The following is a 23,370-nucleotide window of genomic DNA, read 5'->3' as shown; positions in this document are numbered from 1 at the left end:
TTCACTGAACAAAACAAGGTCTGAAGGGAGCAGTGATGATCTAAGCAAGCCATAATTAAGTGACAGTGATGGCTATATAATTGAAGTACATTGGCAGAATAATAATTACTATGCAGCAAAGACTTTTATAATTATTTTGCTTCTGGGACCAGTGAGTTTTGAATGCATTCAATTTCAGTGATAACATTTAAAAAATAATGTAATTAAGAATGCATGCTATATGTCCAAATACATGATGCTCTTATAATCAAATGACTGAGAGATAAGGCTTTATTTAAACATAGTCAATTGAGAATCTGTGGGGATGACAGTTTAAGGTTGTTTATGTCTTGGCAGTATCTCTATCTGACAGGGGAAAAACAAGAAACATGTTTCCTTTTTATTTGTACAGATTAGTATGATTTAAATCACAGGAAAGCGGTATCTCATTGCACACAATCATAACTTACTATAGCAAAACGTATTAAAAACCCTGTTCCTATAGAATCTTCAAATGGCAAGACTGTCTATAATAAGTTGAACTCCAGTACTGGAAAGGCAGAGCATCTTTAGATTTTAATTTCATTTTAACCTTTTAATTAACTTAATTGATCTAATTATTGGTTTGACTAGACTTTTTCTTCAAAGGTCTTTTACCGCGGATTATTTCAAAGATGCATTTCCTTCAAGGCACAGTAACTATGTAGATTTGTAACTATGTACTTCAAGAGAATTTCTTTACTATATATATATATATATATATATATATATATATAGTAATCAAAGAATTGGACCAAATTAGTGGTAACTGAAAACTCAGGTGGATTAAATGCCACCCATGGAGTGAGTCTGGCACCCATTTTTTGGTAGCTCTAAGATGCATCTACTCCCTAATGTTTCCTATATGTGAAGCTAGAAGACAGTGCGAGACAACCTCACTGTCTGCTGTAATCAGGCCCCTAATATGTACACAGGGATATCGGTTTCTGATGTTTAGAGAGGATAACACTGTTCTACATTTCATGGAAGAGGGCTTAACGTAAGGATGCAGAGGGGTTTTCCTAGATCCCCTGAAAGCCTTTTATTTCACTATGCCCAGCCGTATTATTGTAATACTTAGCCTTGTACTGCAAAATCGGATCAGATTTTAACAGGCTTTGGACTGAATACCATGACGCCATTATCGCACACACAATTATGCTTGATGATGTAACCTGTAAAAATGACTAATGACAAACACTGCCATACTGGAGAGCACGGTCTTAACCAACCTGGACAATTTACAAAAAAACAACAAGATACAGGTACACAAGCATCTTCTCAATTATATTATCCTGAAATCTCTAGGTATAGCAGTTCTTTGACATTCAAATGCAACAAGTACTTACACTGTCCCATCAACGGGTAATCCACTAGGGTTTAATTAGCTGCAAATTATGGAAGGTAACTGTCGTTTCACCTTCTTGCATAAGATTACCTTGCGTATGATGAAATGGCAAGCGGGAGGGAACTCTTTTGGGAAGAGGAAATGTACATGCAGAAGATTCCACAGCCAGTTTGTTAGTTTGATGGAGCTAACAGACATGATGACTGTCAGAGGAGGTGTGTTTACATAATGTAACCTTCACACATCGTGAGGACATTTTTGTTTTCATGTCATTCTTCTCTGGCTGCTTTCATGCCTGGTTCAACATGCTGTGTGGTCACACTACTCAATATACCCAGCAAAGGCAGGGGATACACAAGGACTGTGTACTGCAAAACTATCGTTATAGGCCAGGATCCACGTACTGCTCTAAATCTGTGTGTGTTTGTTTCTCCTGTTTGTATTTATATTGTTGAGATACTCAGTCACCGTTTTCTTCAGTTAAAGAATAACCACACTCCACATTCATCTCAAAGCCCTAAATAAGCAGGCACTGGCCATAAAAGTAAGCTAATCTACTTTTATTTTGCAATGGCAGCTTAACAAGTTGAAGACTGCCCCTTAAAGTACAAACTTCAGCATGTCACGTAGGTAGGACATTGTTTCCACACTGCCTTTGCATAGGTGTAGGAATGAAACTGCAACTGTGTGTATCATAAGTAAACATTCTCCTAATTATAACACTACTGAGAAAACACAGCTCAACTGAGGGCAGAATAATAGTTCAAAATGTTATAATACAGCACACATGACTCAAAATCTGCAGCCACATTATGTCAGTCATCACGAAACACAAAAGGCCCCCAGCACAGGTTGTGGAACTTGTATGCTTGTAGCGCATTGATGCCAATATCCCAAAACCTTGCACCATATGTATCGAAGAGCACCATTCACAAAGCACACACTGTTCCTGCCCAGGAAAGGAAATCTGAGCCCCAGGCTGCGAGCTGAACTGAAACTGCTCCCTCTAAACCACGAGTGGGTTAAAGGTCCTAGGCAAGAGAGATCAAATGAATGTCATTCAGGACTGATGGATGAACAGAGAAACGTTTCTAAAAATCAATACATTGCAGAGGCCCTCCTACAACTTTAGTCAGTCTGTCCATTAGGGAAGGCAAAATAAAGAAAGAAAGAAAATAACAAAACAGCATTGAACGCAAACTTTGAAGCAAAGCATAACCGAAAAACAGAAATATTGTACTGGTTGTGTTGTCTCCCCCATATATAATGACTCTACAGTTTCTCCCTAGATCTGCCGGGGTGTACATTTGCTGTGTAGGCTGAAATCCTGAAGATTTCAGAGGCTTGTGGTTTGATTGTGACATTTTGTCATTCTCAAAGGAAAATATCTGGGGCTTTAACATTCAGGAGCAGCACTGTAATTCTTCATGTATTAAACAAGAAGCAAACCCATCAAAACCAGATAAAGATGTCTTTAAAATTGGTTTCATTCACTGCTATATGCCACATTTCTACACTGAATCCTATTTTTGTAATAAACTGGTACACTTACACTTACATAACTAAAAAAGATTAACTACAGTATGTAAAATGAAAAAGCTTTTGCAGAGGAAATGACAGAGTGTGCATTTGGTAATTAATTCATACCATTAATTCATATTCAATTGAAGATGAACTGTTGTCACAATCTGTGCTGAGCATATCACACTTAGGCACTGCAGTTGTCTCTCTCCTGCATTGCTGAAATCCACCTTCTGTACCTTCAACTGCAATAAATAACAGATCTAGCAGAATGGGTGCTGATTTCTTGGGGGCAGCCGGTTGGTAACATTTGCTTTCTTATCAAAGGATTTTCACTCAAATGAATCAGAATGCAGATATAAAATTCAGAGAGTGCAGAATTTAATGCATTTTTACTTTAACCACCGTTAAGACAGAATCCATATGTCCTAAGAAGGCAGGCATTAATTAATATTTTAAACCTTCTCCTTCTGCATGAATTATCGTTGAAACTTTTTGCCTGGAATATGCAGCTTAAAATAGCTCAAAACCTACAGCGCTCGAATTGGTTTTCTTGCTGCTTATCAAGCTTGCATTTCTGCATCTGCCGCCTTGATCTGATATGCACAGATGACGGTACATTTCTTATCTTTGTTTGGTCAAGAAAATGCTCAGAGCATGAAAGGGATTCACTAACCTAATATTTACCGATTTCTCACATCTATTAATATACAAAGACCCGAATATAATCATACAACAGATAACAACTTGGTGAAACAGGATATGGACATGGAATTTCAAAAAGACTAAGTACAAGAACCACTATATAAAATCATAAAATATTTCATATTTACCAGAGGTGAACAATATAAAATCAACATCTTGTCTAAGTACAACAATCAGAAATATATTATAGCTGTAGAGTAACATTTCAAGTTTTTATTTCTAATTCAAAAATTACAAACATAATCCCCCGCTTTAACATTAAATACAGAAATGTCATCATTGATTCAAGCTTTTATATATTACACAATTTGAATAATTTATTTCTGGTTACACTTGAACCTATGTTTTTACTATACGTTCCAAGAACAACATCTGGAAATACAAAAACTCATTGTCCTGTAGGAACCCATTGCTGTGACTGATTGATTTTACCCTAAACTAGGAAAATTGGGTCTGTAAAAACTAAATGTCCATGTTTCAAAATAAAATACCTAGCTGCAAATCAATCCTGTTTCTCTTTCAATCTGACTACAAGAGTTTCAAGGTTTCCGTCCTTCGGGCATCGGAAGAGTTTTTGTCACCCTAGTCAACCTCAGGTACTTTGTCAGATTAAGAAATCAATGGCTATCTTATGATGTTAACACTAAAGCTGGACACTAAACAAGAACAGGCTGTCCTGTTCACATTCTCTGCCATCACTATTAAAGCAAACACTGAGTTAAATAGAGAGAACTCACTGTGACACGATGACAAAGATCGCAGGTAAATGGTGCCACGGTATTCATGCTTTTGAACACGCTTCATATGTTTGGCATGCAAAGGCTTGCAGGCTTGCTCTCTTTGACAATTATATTTTGTTAGCAAACACCTTAATAATTAAGAACACATACCCACAATGACAGATCCATCTCTCATTCAAATTAGTCAAATTACAATAAATGACCACACATACCTCTGAAGTGCCACGGTCTTGATTAATTGTGACAGTATTTCAGAGTACCCTTTAATTAAAGCTACATTTGAGCAACACAAGCTGAAAATGAAGTAATTCACTCAACAGGGAAGTCGTTTTATCCCTAAGCATATATAAATATAACATCAGCACACGAGGAAGACTTAAAAGGATCTCCACCCAGTAACAGAGATATGTTTAACTAATAAATGTAATCGACCAGATGAAAATATTTGTGTGTGTGTTAAGTATGAGAACTTGTGATTTAAATGTCTTTACTAAAAACTGTTAGAGGAAATTATTATTGGTGTTAATATTTAATAACCAGTGTTCTGTGATGATCACTGTTATGGAACTAAGCTAAATTAAAGCAGACGCCTTTCCATGGAATAAAAACCCTCTTTTCCTGAATCACGTGTTCTTTAAATGCATTCTTCAAAATGATCCACCTTTCTTTCAGAAGGCACCTGACTAAATTGCCAGCCACGGTTTTTGTTGTTCTTGAAGAGGTACCACAATCATTCTACTATTCAAAATATGAGGTCAGTGAAAATAGGATTAAAAAAGTACAGGTTTTGTATTATATATCTATACAGCATTTCAGAATTTGGCACCAAACTTGATCTTAACATTATGTGTGTTATATTGCCTTAAGGACATTATGTTTAATTCAGACCACTTATAAATAAATAACTGAATTTACAGGGAAAAAAATGATTTAATCTACTTTCTGAAAATGTATTAAACTGAAAACCTAGATATTAATATTCTGAAAGACAGACAGACAATTTACTGCAGGAAGAAACAACAACAACAACAACAGCAACTCTCGAGTCTAAGTCAGCTATTTATTAAAACTGTAGGTCTATTAGAACAAGGGAAATGCGCCATTTTCTTCTTTGAGAGAGTTCTTGCCCATGGCAAATGGTCACTTGACAGCTTTCACAGTGTTCAAAGGCCTTCAGTAATTTTCTTCAGCATCAATGTCAAACTGAAAGAAAATGCCTTCTTTTGTGTGACTTTAAGCAATCGGCTGTCACTCATTATAGCACAGCCCATCCACACTGTGAGGAAACTTCAGAGTTTTAGGACCTTCACACTGTGCATTCTGTAACATGCTCTCATTGAGTAAGCAGCCACGGCTTAAAAGAACTTGTAAATCAATGTAACCTAACACCGACCAACTGGATTGTGTTTTATGGACCAAACTTCAAAGAAATTAAATCAGATCTAAACTTGTGACCTTCACATCATTATTCAAATGAATCTCTCCCTGGTAAAAAAGGAAGTGAGCTTAAATCCTAGAATTTAACCTTTTTAGTCATTTAAACTCCAGTAACAGATTTGGATTGGTCTAAAACAAGTACCTGGATCAACCAAATGAGAGCTGTGCGGCCTCTGGACAAGAGCTGCTCAGTTGTCATTTAAATTTCAATGTGGCAGCTGTTGGTTTTCGAGGCTACTTAGATGTCTCACAAAGTCCTAACCTACTGAACTGAGGCACAGGCTTTCTCTCTGAGCATTGTGTGGAAACGACTGTCTTCCAGGGAACACATGGCTGCCTTACATTTCAGATTTCAAACTGTTACTATAAGGCAGGGGGTTCTTAAGCTGGTCAGCCTGACAAGTGAAATGTGACGGCTTTCAAATAATGTCAAAAAAGAAATACAATAATAAACATTCCACATAGCTATTAGACACTCATATTATTATTTTTAATTGTGTTTTAAGGAAACACTAAGTATGACTGATTACTAAAACATTTCTTGTGTTTTTAAAGTCACTGCTTGGGGTTCACACTGTCTAAGGTGCAGAATATATATGGGCTTTGTGTAGGTGTTTATTATTCTGGAGAAAATACAGGTTTCATTTTGTGTACCTTGTAAAAAGCTCAGAATCTCACGTGCAAACAAGCACAATCGGGTTGGGCTTCTGTGATGGGGTGTGTGTAGGGGTTCTGTTTAGATTAGTAATGTGTTTTATACTCTATCTTTAATAAATAATGTTGCATTTAAACTAGGTAATTGTCATATGTTAATTATAAAAGACAGAATATTACTTTCCCTGCTTTACGGGTCTGGTATCCTTTAGCAAATCACAGCAGCTCCCTGTTCCTCTTCTCTTCTATAAATCACTGAATGACGGACTGCAGCTTCAACAAAACAAAACCCTTCAGGGCACCGCACACACTCGTACTTTATTTACCTATTGTAGCTGTTAATAGCTTCCGTGTTGAGAAGGTGAAGAGGGGAGGTAAAGGGTTTCTTGGCAGGTTCATAAATTAACAGCCAAATCTGACAATGATTTATCTGATCAGACCCAGAGACCGGGCTAGGAGACTCTGTCCGTCGGTTGTCAGCTTACAGTGCCACGTCTCCGTCCAAAATAAGCCAAAAATGATTTAAATATAGCTAAATTAACCGTTATCTAAATTGAAAAATGTACAAAGGTGCTAGCCATGTTTATTAGTTGTTTTTTAGAGAAGTTGGGCTTTTTGGGGTTTAGCAAAAGTACTGTAAATGAATTAGAATATGTCTTTTGCAGCAGCCAACAGGTAATTAATGCTAATTAAAGCAATTACAAAAAATGGAATCGCTAATCACCTGTTATGATGTTCATTTTTACATGAATACAAACCACAAACAAAATTGGGTATTTAACTATAAAATATTACAATTTCTTGCGTTAGCAGGTGCGAATTGGTATTTGATTTTCAGAACAGGAAGGACACAGAAGCTTAGTGTGAAAGTACCACAGAATACTTGATTTACATAGAGAGTTACCATATAACACTTCCAAGTACCTTCAAAAGGCATTTAAACCTATTCTCTGCAACAGCTGTGTAATTACACTTTAAAACAGTGAAAATGAATTTTTAAAAAATGGCCTCAGTGCACAGGTATTGAATTGGAAGAATCTATTTAAAAGCTAGTTTGGTTTTCTGAAATAGATCTATAGACTATACACAATTTAAGATGGTAATACTTCTACAATATACATGTAACTAATCCTATTTCAACACACAACTCTATTCTTAATAACAATAATCATGTTTTCTTATCTAATCATAGGTGTATATTTTCATCATAAACCATGGCTTAAATCAATTTTAAAAATAGTTCAATTTTAACACAGTAAAATATGTGTTTCCTAGAATTAGTTAGACCTTTTAGTTTTCTCGCATAGGGTAGTGTTCAGCACTAAAACTTTAAACCGATTGGGATCTACATTATTCTAATTCACTGAATTAATGTATAACCAATACTGGCTAACATAATGAACATATTGGTGTAATACTTCTCTGCAATTTTATTCTCATTGGCTACTACATTCCTAAACATTGTGATGTCATCCACCTCAAGAATCATGTTCTACTTTCTACTGACAGACTGTCTCCGTTTTCACTCGGGTTACATGTGTATAAACAGACATCTGGAGCTTGTTTGGAACAGAAGCACACTGAATTTGCAGATATCATCATGTGACAGTTTTTTAAATGTTTCTGAAATTTCTTTTTTTAGCACAGAAACATAAAAAGCTTGAAATGCGGGTGTCAATTCAGTCATCCGTTGTGGAAAATATTTTTCTTTAAATAATTAACGTGATAATAGCAGATTATTATTATTATTATTATTATTATTATTATTATTAATAATAATAATAATATTATTAATAATAATAATAATAATAATAATAATAATATTATTATTATTATTTATTATTATTATTATTAATAATAATAATAATAATAATAATAGGGGGAGGGGAAGTAATCTAGGTGCTCTAGAGCAGGGGTTTTCAAACCGGTCCTGGAGTACCCCCTGCCATGCAGGTTTTTGTTCCAACTGAGGTTTTAATTGCTTAATTGAATCCTTAATTGCCCTAACAAAGCAATATACCATTCAATTACATAATTAAGTCCTAGGTTGGAACAAAAGCCAGCAGGGCAGGGGGTACTCCAGGAACGGTTTGAATACCCCTGCTCTAGGGGTTAAAGAAAAGTGTTTGTTAACAGGAGGGTCTCTGTAATTGTACCACTGCTTCACTGTATGCCACAGATAGCACATGTATAGTTTTCTGCGAATCTTAACACTTTTGTTACTATCTGTGGCTGTTATTAACATGATGATTAAAAATAAAATGTGAAAACAGACTGCCCTAAAATGGTTACTCAGACACTAACTATTAAATTTGACAAATACAGGGTATAACAAGAGAATAAAATAACGCAATCAGTCACAATAATTACAGTTCTAATCCTGGAAAAGAAGGATTTACAATCCTCATTAAAACTGATTTCCAAGATTGTGAGCACGTGTGTACGCATGCAAACACACTTTGTAATACCTGCAAGGTACCACGTAAACCCATCATAACTGTCTAATAGTAAGCATTTGATGTACCCCAGCTCTTAAAGTAGCACTGGCAAATGTGTTTCATTTCAGCATTTCTGAAAAAGCATACCTTAATTTGTATGCAACACATCTGATAGAAAGTATTAGTATTATTAGTGATTATTCGATTTTTCTTCCCGGTCCGAGGCTTACAGCTCAAATTCACACACCAACAAAATCTAATCGTCTACCAAGTCACGTCAAGTGTTAAAAAAATAAATAAAAAAAGGCTTTCATTTCAATGTTTAATATATAAATATGTGCATATTTGAATTAATTAGTATCTTCTTGTCAACTTTAAAGCAGGGTCCTTGCACTTAAAATAAATCTAGATTTCCACTACATTGAATTCAGAGTGACCTCTGTCTACATGAAGCAGGTCATACTATGTCACACGCCCATTGTAGTGCCTGAATTTAACAGGACTAATTGACTGTAATTTAATACATACATGATACTCAGGGATTAAACCATGTTAGGGCCTTGAGCAGTAATACCTTTGGTAAATTAAAAATCCTTTCAGGCGGCCTTTGTGATAAGGGTTGTCATGTGTCGATGATTAGTTTTCAAAGTGGCTGGTTCTCATGACACGTTGTAAGATGTGAGCAGAAACCTCTAATAAATACAGAGACCTTCAAATGTATGACATAAAGGGGGTTGAGGGAGACAATGAGAAAAATAATACAGCTATTAAGTATATATATAGATATATAGATAGAGAGATAAACACACACACACCAATATAAACATACATAACTCTTGGCTTAATAATAAAAAATAAATCTATTCATATTCTGCAGAACCTTTTATGGATTGATACAAAGAGCAGATTGTCAAGCATTTAATCTATAATGATGAATTAAAACTCAGAAACATTGTCCGCAGCAGTTGGCACACTGGAGAAGACAATGATTAGTCTTAGATTTAGCCCTGGATCTGCCAACTGATGAGCACGTTCTGAGAATCTGCACCAAGAACGCAGCCAAAGGAAACCCAACACTAAAGTAATATTAAAAGAGGTAATAGCACAAAGTACTGGACAGCAGCTTTGTGTTTGCTTGTAAATGTCTGTAGAGAGTAATTGATTCCATAAAGTTTCACTGATTGACTCTCATTTTCCAACAGTCATTATGACTATGCAGAAACCATCTGAATACCAATTAGAAAGCGTCGCCCTACATGCTCCGTGTTTGCGTTGTATGTCTGCTTGCCACTCTTAATGATGCTTTTCATTTCAGACAGCCACAATGGGTAAGGCTGATAAAGGATTGTGCTCTGAATTGGTTCACTAATAAGAGAATTAAATGCAACATTTCTGTGGAGATCACTGCTTGATATTACTATAGCTATTACTATGGAACATTTCTTTAAATACAGAAGCCAAAATCAGCCATTGGAACAAGTATTTTTTCTCACCCATCTTTACTTTTTTGTTTGTGTCTGAGGCATTATGAGAGTGGCTTTCACGCACTAAATATTTTTTTATGAAAGAAATCCTTTGATGAACAATTATGTACAGAGCCAAATAGGGCCAGTCCTAAAGACATTATTCTGAGGTCATTATTTTTCAATTAGTTGTTAGAGTTGAACTGCTGTTTTCCTCCTATGGGCTGGAGATTCACAGTGTGTGAAAACCTGTGTAATGTAAGCACATAAGAACAGACAACAAACTGTTGCCTCCTGTGAACAGCTGCTGAAGCCTTCAAGGCTAACAAGGGGAGTCCCAGGAATCTGAAAGGTACATTTCTGCGCAAACACTATGATAACCTCACTGAACTATATCTATAACCCAACAGGGGTCGACACAACCACTACACAAGAATAAGTCCATTCATTTGCCCACTGATGCACAGAGATATCAAAGACAAGCAGAGGATGAAATCAGCATATATAATTTCTCAAATGCAGGTTCAGATGCAAAGGTTTCCATTTAATCATGATTACCATTTTCTTTCAGCCTTCAGCAAGGAGGCTGAATAGGTACAAAGGCGGGGAGAGGAAGAGAGGTGAGGCCTTAAATAGCACAGGCACTCAAGCTGTAAGTGGAATGTTAAAAAGAAATAAGATCAGGGTGCAGCATTCCACTGAACCTGCTCCGCATCTGCAGTGCTTGTTGACCACAGCTCCTTAGTACAAGAGGCAACCCAAGGGCTCGCTCTGCAAAAAAAACATCTCTGCGATGTAATTTATTCAGTTCTTCTCTTTCAAAATAAACAGCTGAGAATATACATTGAGTACATTCCAGAGTACTAACCTGAAGGAAGCATCGTGCATCTCGTTTCACCTCTCTCTCTCTCTCTCTCTCTCTCTCAAAATATTGACTGGAAATTGAGAAGAGGAACCAGTCCAAAAAAATGCAAGAGTTTCCATTTGCAATTTAATTAAATCCCACAATCTGTTAGACTGTAAACCCCCAGAATCTAGCAGATTGTGGCATTTAATGGTATTTTACGCTCATCTCTGGTCAACTGAATACTGTAACATACATCGAAGACAAAATGAAGCAGAGAAACCAAAATTACAGAAGTAGTCTAATGTCAGCTAAACCCACCCTCCTCACAGCCTGTTAGTTTGAATTTATGGAGGAGAACTAAAAAAAAACAAAGAAATACCATAAGGCATCCAAGTGCACCACAGACAACCACACATGCTATGAACAAAATTAAGCATTTATGAGTTTACACTGGCAGTGAAGACACTTGTATAATGTGGTTGCTTCTGTTGGTTATATATAACCGCAGGGTTAACTAAATAAAATTTATTTTATTAAGTGCAACACCTTTGTTTAATACTTGAGCTCATCGCAGCTCAGTTTAACAGATTCAGTGATCTTGGAATGTAGAACTTGGTTATGCGAGACTGACACCTTGCCATGTGTGTTTACACAAAACAGGCGTTTCCTCTCCTGTGTTTTGCTTGACACATAGTCACAGCTGGGATGCATTCTGCAAAGAAACCCGAGTCTAAACCCAAGTGAATAATGATGTGCCGAGCCGAATCTTTAGGGCTCGGTGAACAAATGGGTGTCATTCTGGAATTCCCCAAATAAAGGAATATCCCCAGACATACGTAGGGTATATACAACAGAGTTTCATATATATATATATATATATATATATTAAGAAATGAAACATTGCATTTGCAAAAGTTCTAGATTTAAACCAAGATGGTTACTCAGACACTAACTATCAAATTTGATAAATACAGGGTATAATAAGAGACTAAAATAACATAATCAGTCACAATAATTACAATTCTAATCCTGGAAAAGGAGGATTTACAATCCTCATTAAAACTGATTTCCAAGTATGTGAGCACGTGTATGAGTAATTTTGAAGATCATATATCAAGCCATGACTATAGCTATTGTATATTTTTCCACTAACCTGGTTTTACTATAAATAAAATGTCTAAATGCAAGATAGTTCTTTACAGTTTAATGCTTTTGAATATGAATATTAATTTGCATGAATGCTGACATACTGAAAGAGACTAATGCTTTCAACCAAAATCATTACTTAAGGACCGCAGCTTCTGAAAAAACAGAATGCTGCCAACTTGTAGTAAGTAACTTGAAACAGAATGCACTTGTTGAGGAAAAACAGGAACAACAAAATAAAACCTATGAACTGTAGTATAAAGTCCACCATGTTATATTTCATATGGTTGTCATACAAAACAGCATTTAATCCCCCCTACACAGCCATACTCTTCAAGATCAGATTATTTAATTTTATTAAGCAGCAAGGATTCAATGCAACATTCAACTGCCTAATGTTACAGGATGGTTATGAAGGTTTGTAATTCTCTGAAAGACACAAAACATTTAAAAGGCCATTTAAGAAACCAAAATAATGATGTCTACGCCTATATTGGTGGACAAGATCTACAGAATTTCCATACAATCAGACATTTGTTTGTTCACATACATCAAATGTGGACTGCAGTTTAATTTAGAGACCTAGACCTCTGCTGTTGTTTCTGCTTCACCACTCCTTTTCTGTACACCACAGAAAATAGCCCAAACAAGCAGAACACACACAAATAAATACACAATTTCCCAACCTGCGTATTTGTGAAAATAACTAACCCTACATAAATAAAACCCAGGGAGCTGAATCCTTAGATTACATGTCCGATCATAAAGAGAGTGTTGTCTGTGTTCTTTCATGCATGTAACTTGTGTTGTGGCTGTTTTTAGTGCTCATCAAGTTGGGAAGTGACATCCCGGAGAATACAGCTTGGTACTCAAAAGGTCAAACTCAATAGGGACCGAACAACTCCAGACTCCTCCTTTCCAGCCTCTGCAAAACTATCGACACCCAGTGACAGAGCCCTGTGTATTGCGTTAGATTTAACCTCGATGCTTTCTGTTGTTTCCAAACTAGGGTTACATTCTCCATGATATCCAATGGGGGTACTTGTGAGTTTTGCCTTGTACAAAGAATCCAAGCAAAGCACTCGGCAGGGCTCAAAGGACAGCAGAGTAGCGCTTTTGATTTAGATCCTACTAAAAAGGCAGATTTGCATGATCTTTGAGGACGCCTTTAAGATGGTGTGACCTGGGCAGGATTTCATTGCTTTTCTCAGAACAGAGAGATGAGCGAACACAAGCAACCCATTTTGTCTTTTATGCTCATTGTAGTGATTCTAACATGGCCACAAACCCTTCAATGTTCTGACATTCAGCGCCTCCTGGCTTTTCTAAAGCCCTGCTCTGAAACAGCACAACTAATCTTGAAAAGATCCACCCCCCTAAATAAATAATCTTTTCTTGTAGACAAAAGAAATGTTGAATAATTAACAAAAAGAGAAAATCCCATGGGTAATCAAATGTTTTCTGCAACGGTCTTCCACTTTTCATTTTGCATTAAACGAAAATGGCACGCATAAATGTCATTGAAATGCTACTTGGAAACCCAGCAGCTTATGTAAAAGTTTATTATGCATTTTAAAAAAGGACAATAAAATATTGGATACGTTTTACTAGCATTTTATCACTATAACTCCCATGAAACTATAACCCTGTGTAACTGAGAGATGATTCCCCTCCCACAGAAGGCTGCACACAGTATTGTGAACCTGAACTGTGACACGATAATGTGAAAACCTGAAACAATCACGCAGATGACTGGCAAGGTCTTTTTAAAAATTGAACCTGAAGCTTAGTAGAGGAAGACTGCACAGTAAGGGAGGTTCCAAGAAAGAAAGGGAAATATATAGGCCCCTGTTGCTAAGTGAATATATTATTCTACTCTTAAATCAACAGACTTTACACTTTGTAAGGTGGCGTGTGGGTGAGGGGTTTCTGTTTCAACATCATAATGACCATCAATACGAAGCCAGTCCAAACTTCAACTAATTCAATTAGAAACAAGAGTGAGTTTTGAATTTGAAGCGCTGGCCTTCCCACCATTGAAATGTTGTGGGAGGAGCTTAGCAGGCATGTAAGAAATATGCAGGGAAGGAAGACTGCAGCTTAAACATAGAGAAATCTGCAGATGGTCAAAATTGTCCAATGAGACAGTGAAACTGCCACTTGTTATTTGGGTGGAAAACATTTGGAGCAAAATTGCTGCAAAACATGATCTCGGTTGCATTCTCTTAAATGTGGATACATGTTGAAATAAAAAACAATAATAAATCAGCATGAAGCATTGAATCATTTATGTTGGTGCCCTTAAAATATGCATGCATGTGGAAACACTGCAGATGTAAAACACATACATACACATATATATGAGCTCTATCCAGCCACTTTATTTTACAGCAGATAAACCAGAACTCTCTGTTATTGATGTCTATGTATTCCAACTGGACACTATTTGGTTTTTTTAGCCCATGTCTACCAGAGCAGTAATGCCCTCCTCCCAGAAACACTCATTTGAGTGCCATGTTTTAAGCCAGCCAGAGACAATGCAACAGCTCACCAATACCAATGAACCCAGCAGCTCTGCATATATACAGTGCAAAATCACCCCTTTCAAATTGCTCTCCAGATTATACAGATGCACTGTTTCTCTTTGTTGTACCCGTGGTGTCTCCAGCCAATTGTAACAATACAGCAGCAGTGTGTGTTATGTTTGGTCTTTTTTCTGTCTTTGTTTGTTTGACACTTCAAAATAACGCAAAGCCATGAAGCCAAAAGGGGTATTGTCTCCAGAAAACGACTACCGTGCAAACACCGCGCTGCTCTGAGGGACGAGACCTATTGCCCAAACGCTTTTCAAGTTCGTCTGCAAAACTTAACTAGCAGGCAAAACAAGTCAATCAATCCTATGTCCGATTGCCAGTGACAGAGGAAACTTTCCACAGTGGCTTTTCTAAGAGGACGCCCACTGTCCACACACGTCCCACTTTCGCAACAATGTAAAGGAATACGAGTTTTCACACTCAATTATTACATCATTCAGCCCATTGTGTCCATTTAGAGATGGGTTAAGTCTACGGTTATTAATAATTCAATCATAAACAGAGCAATACAGGTCCATATACAGCCTCGTATTTTTCAGCCATGCAGAGGTTCCTACTACGATGTGTAGTGGCCAAGCTTAGCCAAAAAGTGCAATTTGCGAGTTGAAAAACAGCTGCTTCGCAAGACTACAAATGGGCAATTCAAGACATTGCACGGATCTTCTGTGTTCATGTGGGTACTTAAAGGCAGCGACGATGTGATCCGTGACCTATGGAAAGCGATAGGAAAATCCGCATTATCTACCAAGCCATGATCGAGTCAACATCCGACACTAGCATCCCACGCCGATCAGCACGCGTGAACCGTGCATCCAACACCTATACGGTAGATTACAACGCATCGTGAAAAAGAGTAAGACGCACAGTGCACACATCCGTTTCGCCGAGAGCCTGTCGCTCCTCTCCAACCGCCACAGTTGCAATGAAGCTGAGAAAGCATGAGCTCCTAAAGGTGCCGAATTACCCCCGGCGGGGAAGTGTCCCCCTCGCCGCGGAGGAGGATCAGCGCGGCCACAGCAGCCCGACCGCAAACAGCTGCAGTTGCGCGATGCTCTTTACAGCCGGCGCACCACGCACTCCCCGCACTCCCCGCACTCCCCGCACGCTTACCATTGTGCAGCCTCGTCCACAGTGCATCCCTGGCTTTAAAGGGCAGGATGGGACCAGGGCTCCGCACTAGTGACTCTTGTGTGTCTGTTCGTGCGGGCGCAGCGCGGGTTAAGACGTCGTTGCCGGTTACACACACACAAAAAGGCAAAGACGCAGCAGCAGCAGCAGCAGCATTCACTAGGCAAACCTGACCGCTAGATGAATACAAAAAAAAAAAACCCACACAGTATGTCCAGGGTTGTCAGACCTCAGTTCGTTGCTGTGGTGTCCACGGAACCCCAATGTACAGTGTTGAATCCAAAAGCCTGATGCCTCACTGGTCTCTCTTTCTCTCTCACTCACACGCCTCCTATTGAACGCAGAGGCTGAGTGCTTTGGCATGACAAGCTGCACACATGCATCCAGGGCCGGCCTGTACCATTGAGGTGGTGGAGAGGGGTGTGGACCTCCTGCAGGTAGCCTATCTACCAGAACTGGAAAGACTCCTCGGGAAAGCAAGATTCGTTTCCCGCCCCCCCCCCCCCCCCACAAGATATGAAGGTAAGGCACTATTCCCCCTTGTAGAAACCTGTCTTGATTATTGGTTTTATTGAAAGACACGTTTTTGGTTCACTGCTGCGTGGTGATCTCCACGAACACGTATCGTGAATCGTAAATCCCTGCAGATCTTCCCTCCCACGTTTGCTTTAAGAATGTATCACTTGCTATCTATATAAGTGCTCAGATCGTGAAGAAAAGGTCTAGATCATGAACCACAAATAAACACTACAATCTCATCATCTATCATGATGCATTGATCTCTGGCAGCACATATATTGGGTATTTAGTCTATTGCTGAGGTGAGTTTGATATGCCATGCTCTTTTTGTCATGCCCCCTCTCCCCAATTTCATGCTCAGTGTCTTTGATTCTGTTTTTTTAATTCTTTCTTTTCTTTTTTTCTTTTTTTTAACTGGGGCGTTGACATCATTCTTGGTGTATTTCACAGGGATCTGAATACCCAGAAAGTGAGTGACACCTTCTCCTTAGGACTTTTCCAGTCTTACCACAGTAAGTGCACAAACTGAATGGAGTCACCATGGGAGCAGATTTAAATTTTTGGGTGCCATAGAGAGAAGGAAGACAGCTCTGCTTTTCAAATATCCTTATCAAAACTGTAGGAGCTATGCATGCTGAAGGAAATTACTGTTATCTTTCTATCCATCCATCCATCCATCAATTTTTGAAGACCTACACTAATAAGTCCGCTCTTATAATGGCTTGCCACTCATAAAATGCCAAGATCCCCAGTATCCAAGGAGGCGATACAGAGGTGAGATTCACACGTGACTCATAAGCATGCTAAATTTAATCTGAAAGTCATTATACAGTCAGGAAGATCAGTTCTTTGCCAATGCATTACAGATTCCAGTCAGTTTAATCCACTCTTACGCAACCAAAAAGCTCTAAATTAAGAACTACAAGATGTTAACGTTACATTATCTCCCTTTACTTACATATGGCACTTACTCATCCTCAGAGATTAATGTAACTGCAGCACACACACAAAACTGGCTGTGGTGGCATGTCAGCTGATTGCTTAATATGCATCAAGCTTACTTCATTATGTGCAACAGCTTTGCATAAGCATTGGTTTTTTTTCTCCCAAAAGGTAAATACTGTACTCTAGTTAATGTTGCCATTTTGTCCCCTTCTCTCAGTGTTCACAAGCATAAACAAAATCCTTCTCCCTAATTGGACGCTTCATTATCGTGAAGAAAGGCAAGAATTGTAGCTGAGCGTGTCAAAGGCTACGTGATGGAAAAGATGCATTTAAAAGCCGTCTGCTGCTGCTCTTTTCATAAGGTCTAGGAAGCCATCATGTGACAATCTGCATGAGTTTAAAATTGCTTGTTTAAGGTGATGGTTCATGTGATAGTATCTGTTAGTGCTGATTGAATTTTTTGTAAACCTTAGGGCCCGTTACTAATCACCCCTGTGATGGAAATATGTCCTAATTTGGGACTCAACACTAGAAAAAATGTATCAGGGGATTTTTTTGTTAGGATAATTACTAACCCAGAATAGATTTTGTAATTTATAAAACCATGGCAATGTAAACAAATGGGAAGACTAGTCTATTTTTATTGCTATTAAATATATAATATTAAAACATTCTACCTCCCCCAGCCCTTTTAAAAATGGTACATGCCTATCACTATTGTCAGTCGACTGTTATCTGTGCAAGAGACACTTATGACAAGATTTGATGTATTGGAGTGTTTGCGAAACAGGCATTTTGATTGGCTGTGGGGGACTTCTTGATTTATGACAGTGGAAAACTGATGCATGATGATGATTAAAATGGAGAGATGTTGCAAAGATGTTGCCAGTGAAGGTGAATACATCTGGGGCACGTGTGAACTGGCAACTGCGGTGAACTTCAAGCCAAGTTAGTGAAAGCTGACACATTCAGCCGACAAGAGATGACCTTTTATCACATCTTTCTCTTCACAGTGCCAGAATGGTAGATCTGTCTTTTGTGATCAGCCTTGCCACCTAACATGCCCTCTAGGTTTCCAATCAACAGAGAGTCTGTCTGGGTTCTGAGAGAAAGACATATAATATATTAAATTTAATATTTCATCAGTGGGAGACAAGCAGGTGCAGATTTAGACCAAGTCATACCTGTTCCTGGGAACCTGTCAGAAAAAACTAAAAAAAATGTTTTAATTTATTTGTTCTAGGTTCAGTAAAAACAACAACATTATATTGTCTTGAATGATAAATCTACAGGTCTGGTAACCCTAATAAGGAAATAAGACAATAAGACCGTGAGCTTTCTTAAATCAGCCAAACACTGTGTATTTTAAATGAATGCAAACTAAAAAGAGGCATCAAAGTCAAGGAAAACTATCTTAGGAATGTTGGTCAACAAGCGTATTGTGAATTGATGATGCCTGAGTGCGGTACTTTCACAGGAGAGCGAAGCTTGTTGTTGTTCCATCTGACACAACTTTTGTTCTTCCATTCCCTTTAAGTGAGTCCTGTTACTAAATCCCTGGCTATATCAAGCTCCTTCTGTATGGCAAAGATCTCCAGAAGGTTATAAGCTGTGGTCAAAAGTTATTTTCCTTGGAAGTATGTTTGGTTGCCCGGAGAACAAGAGGGGAACCAGGCGAAGGTTTGTGTGTGATTCGATTCAGTGCATTATCCCTCAAAGCTAATCTGGGCCAGGCTTAGGGTCTTACCGCTGGCTGCCTGTGAATGGATGAGTGAAAAGTTAAATATTCTTTCAAATGTAAAACTGCAGGACTGAATTGGGAGCGGGATTCTGTTAATGTGGGATTTGGATAAGATCCCTCAACTTGGGCAAAGAGAGGAGGAGGCAGGTCTCATTATTAGGGAATGTGTGTTTGTGTGCAAGGTTTGGGCCACCTAATAAGAAATGCAATTCAAAGGAAGAGTAGAAAAGTTCCCAAAAATATGAGGGAAATACATTCAAAACAGTCTACTAATAAATACGGTCTAAATTATGTAGATATTATTTCTACTAATAATGCCAGCAGTCATTTGTTATTCTAGGGAATTGAGTTATTCCATTCGACTTAGCGCAGTCCGAGAACCACAACTGCACAGGAAGTCAAAGAAACCTGTTTTGCCATGCTGGGCTGGAAAAGTGTAGCCCCTGGGTGCAGAACCAACCTTTGTTGAACTATTTTTAATGAAAAGAAAATTTCCTTCAGGCATTTATGAAGCATATTCTTAAAGTGAAATCAATGTCTAGGAATATGACAGGACCAAACACGAAGGTAGTACCAACCTCCTACTATTTTCCCCAAGTGTGCTCTATCACCCAGCACATAAAATGTTTCTCTCACTAAAACGTCTGTCATATGTATTAATATCATGACTTAAACAGCATAAAATGTGTTTATGCAACTTGCCATATGCATTTTGGGTGAGCATAATCCAAATTCACTTAATCGAGCAACAGTAGATCAGTAAGAAGAAAGTGTGGGATCCAGTATAATAGAAGAAAAAGTCATATATAAATAAAAAAAAAAAAAATCTTTTTTTTTTAGTACCCAATTACATACGCTTGTCTTTTAGTATAACTTTGAAAAATATATACTCTGAATTAGTATTTGGCTTTTTTAAATCCCTTCATGACTTTTGGGTTTGTTATCAAGAACCATTTCCTCAGAAAAAAAAAATCTAATTGAGTTTTTTGACTGTATCACAAAGAAGGGATTATTTTCAGTAAGACATTTAATTTCAAGCTTCCCTGGGAAACATCAAAGGCTATCTCCTTATTTCTTCAAATTCTGTAGCTCATACTTTGAAATTTAGATGCAATATCTGCAGCACAAAAAGAAGGGCAGGCAGACGGGAGGTGGGGTAGGGGGGGGCCCTAAAAGAACATATAAAATAAATATTTTCCCCAAACATAGTTCTGAGTATATCAACATGCAGCAGGTGAAACCCAGGACCAGAGGAGCACTACATTAAAGTTAAGGGTATTTTGTAAACAGATAAATTGCTGCTTAAAAAGGCTCACCATTTCTCCTATGCTTTAATAAGAGGCAGAAGTTATCAGACATGTTGACAGTTCTGGATCACCCAGTTTTACATTCCCCCCGTCGTCTTAATGAACCGACTGCTAGGGTCTGGGATACTATTATGACTGCATGTGTGCGCCTGATATTTTGGGAGATTTCAACACAAATCCTATTGCACAAATCCTTTTTTTCCTTATTTGGTTCCTATAAATGGTTTAGCAATTTAGATACTTCTGATCATTTATATGAGTCCAGTTAAAACCAGTTAAAAGGGGAAAGTTTGGCTATCTGTAATCAGTGGACGTAGCTAGATAATTAGGGAACTTTTCTTCCTCACTTGTCTTAAATTCCTCCCTCTAATCTTTGTATTGCTTTATCACTCTGAAGCAAATGGATCAACCTTACATTTAAATGTCACCTTTCATTAAACTGAAGGACTTAATAATAAATCCAAAGCACTTTATGATAATATGTAGCCAAACCAGTGATCATACATAGACGCAGCCATGACCCTGCTAAAATCTCATAAGAACATAATGGATATAGATGAGAATATATCAGGGGCTGATGGATCTTTTTTTTTAGGTACTTGCCTAGGTATCAACTTAAACAACATTATGTTTCTGCTGACTTCATAAACTTTTTTTTTTATATATATATATATATATATATATATATATATATATATATATATATATTAATCTGTTTGTTTACAGTATACAACATGTTAAAATGTAAATATGATCAGATAGATTGACAGTAAAATAAAAGTATATTTGGTTTTGTTTGTTAATTACAACTTAAATAATGCTCTAAACTTTCACTTTTAGCATTGTCACCTTTTTTTCAAACTGTCAATATCACATTTCTCCAAATATCAGGAAAATGAGTCACACAGGACAGAGACCAACTGCTGCAAGGTTTTGCTGTCAGACTGAGATGCTCAGTGGCTCCTATCACAATGTGTGTGTTCATACTGCAGGAGAAAACAAACACTACCCCCATTAAAAAAAACAATTGCAGCAATAAAAGGACAACACCAGATAAAAACAAATGCATTTGTTATTTATTACCCATCCAGGGCCTTTACTTTTACCTTATAGTTTATCTATAAGCACATAGTACAGACAAACTTTTATTTTATCTGAGTAGTCCTTTAAGCAGAAAAAAATGTGATAATATACTATAAATGTAAAGCACTTTCAAGTCCAGGATGTAAATGTGTTGGCATGTGTGAATTGAATCTCTCCAGGAGTGGGAGTCAGCAGTATTTGTCATTAGTCACACACGCATTGTACTGACGAAGCCTAACTTGGCAGAAAACAAACATACTACGAATGGTATCACAAAATAAACTACAGTTCACTACCAAAATATTGGAAATAAACTTGCTGCTCCAGGATTTATTTTATAAAGTGCATATAGTTTCACAAACCTTCATTCCTTCATATACACATTTTGGACAATGCAGCATTAGTCCTTTTCATTCGGATGGACAGCGATGGCTACGATGATAAAAGTCACCTGACATGACAGAGGCTTGTGAACGAATTAGGTTGAATGTGTGTACTGGTCATCTTGCAGTTCCAAGACCACTACTCAAATAGCAAAATCTATTCTCCTACCTTTCATTAGCTTCAGCAGTTCGTGCTACTCCCACAATCAATACAGAATGAAAGTCTTCATTGCTATGCACTTTTGGAAGTTCTCAGGCTTTCACATCCACTCAGGGTGTACCACGCCAGCTGAAAAATAAAGGGGTGAATTAAAATGTGGTGTAATTTTGAGTCCATGATATTGTTTCAAGAGACTTCAATTACATGCACCATAAAATCTTTTCTCTGAGAATTAATTGTTGTAGGTTTAGATCAACTCTCTCTCCATTAATTAGATTCTCAACACATTATAGTTTGGAAGTTTCTAGATGATGCGGCACCACAAAGTAGAGTCACTTTGAAATAACAATGTACCACACTAAAGCTACAGTGTTGTGTACTATGTTTTTTAGTATGTACGGCTTATGATAATTTGACCATTTGTATTCCCTCTTTTACACACCGTCATGTACCAGAGATGGAAAGATCCGGAAAGCCCAATACATCATCTGGTGCATCTTTTAAAAGGGGTCTATGTGTGGGTTTATAATTTCAGGACCATTATGTCCTAGAATATTTTGTTAGCATTTCCTTGTTTTCATTTAGATCATCTGTAAGAGCACTTTGCTTGAGGTTTGGTAACAGTTATTCTGTCACAATAAAATATAACTTACTGACGCAGGTGGATTTCAGAATAAAGATAAAAGAGCAAAATTACATCCAGCATTTTCTTAAAACATTACTAATGTTTTTTTAGAGTTGTTAAATTGAAGGAACAGAACAGTACAATGGTAGTATAAGTATTTTAGCATCACATCTAAATTGCTTGTGCTACTGCTACTGATAATGATAGTGATGCTACTGATATCTCCAAAGCTTTAGAGATTGTTTTGACATCACTGGAAATCGTAGAAATGCTAATTACTAATTACTATTGATTATCATTAGTTAGTATCCCGCATTAGAAGGCAGAAATTAAGAACCTGAACTTCTAATCTATATCGTACAAATTAATGGGATTGCAGTTCATCCATTATGTATCATATATCATATATAGTCTAAGACTCAGGAATTTAAAAAATAATAATTACTGCATTACTATATTTTTATCATTTCTGAATACACAAATTCTAAAGTTATGTTGCCACAATGACAGCATTTTAGAAAGACCAAACATTAGGAATAATATATCTATGTTCCTTGTGTATTATAAT

The 23,370-nt window shown here is 37.4% G+C and overlaps 1 protein-coding gene across 2 annotated transcripts in view; it reads right to left on the bottom strand.

The window, feature by feature from the left end:
- The window catches only part of tenm4 (teneurin transmembrane protein 4), a 193,336-nt gene extending 176,931 nt beyond the window's left edge, over positions 1-16,405 (bottom strand). The window contains exon 1 of one of the 2 annotated variants that reach the window (XM_066699386.1): positions 16,269-16,405. In XM_066699386.1, coding sequence (XP_066555483.1) covers positions 16,269-16,402 — 134 coding nt within the window. In that variant the 5' untranslated portion in view covers positions 16,403-16,405. Of the gene's footprint in view, positions 1-16,021 lie in introns of both variants that reach the window. The other variant, XM_066699387.1, reaches the window with a different exon arrangement.
- Positions 16,406-23,370: the final 6,965 nt, after the last annotated feature.

The sequence above is a fragment of the Amia ocellicauda genome, chromosome 3, assembly GCF_036373705.1.
Source record: "Amia ocellicauda isolate fAmiCal2 chromosome 3, fAmiCal2.hap1, whole genome shotgun sequence".
Taxonomy (NCBI): domain Eukaryota; kingdom Metazoa; phylum Chordata; class Actinopteri; order Amiiformes; family Amiidae; genus Amia; species Amia ocellicauda.
Note: the sequence above shows the minus strand (reverse complement) of the source record. Positions and strands in the feature narration are given on the sequence as shown.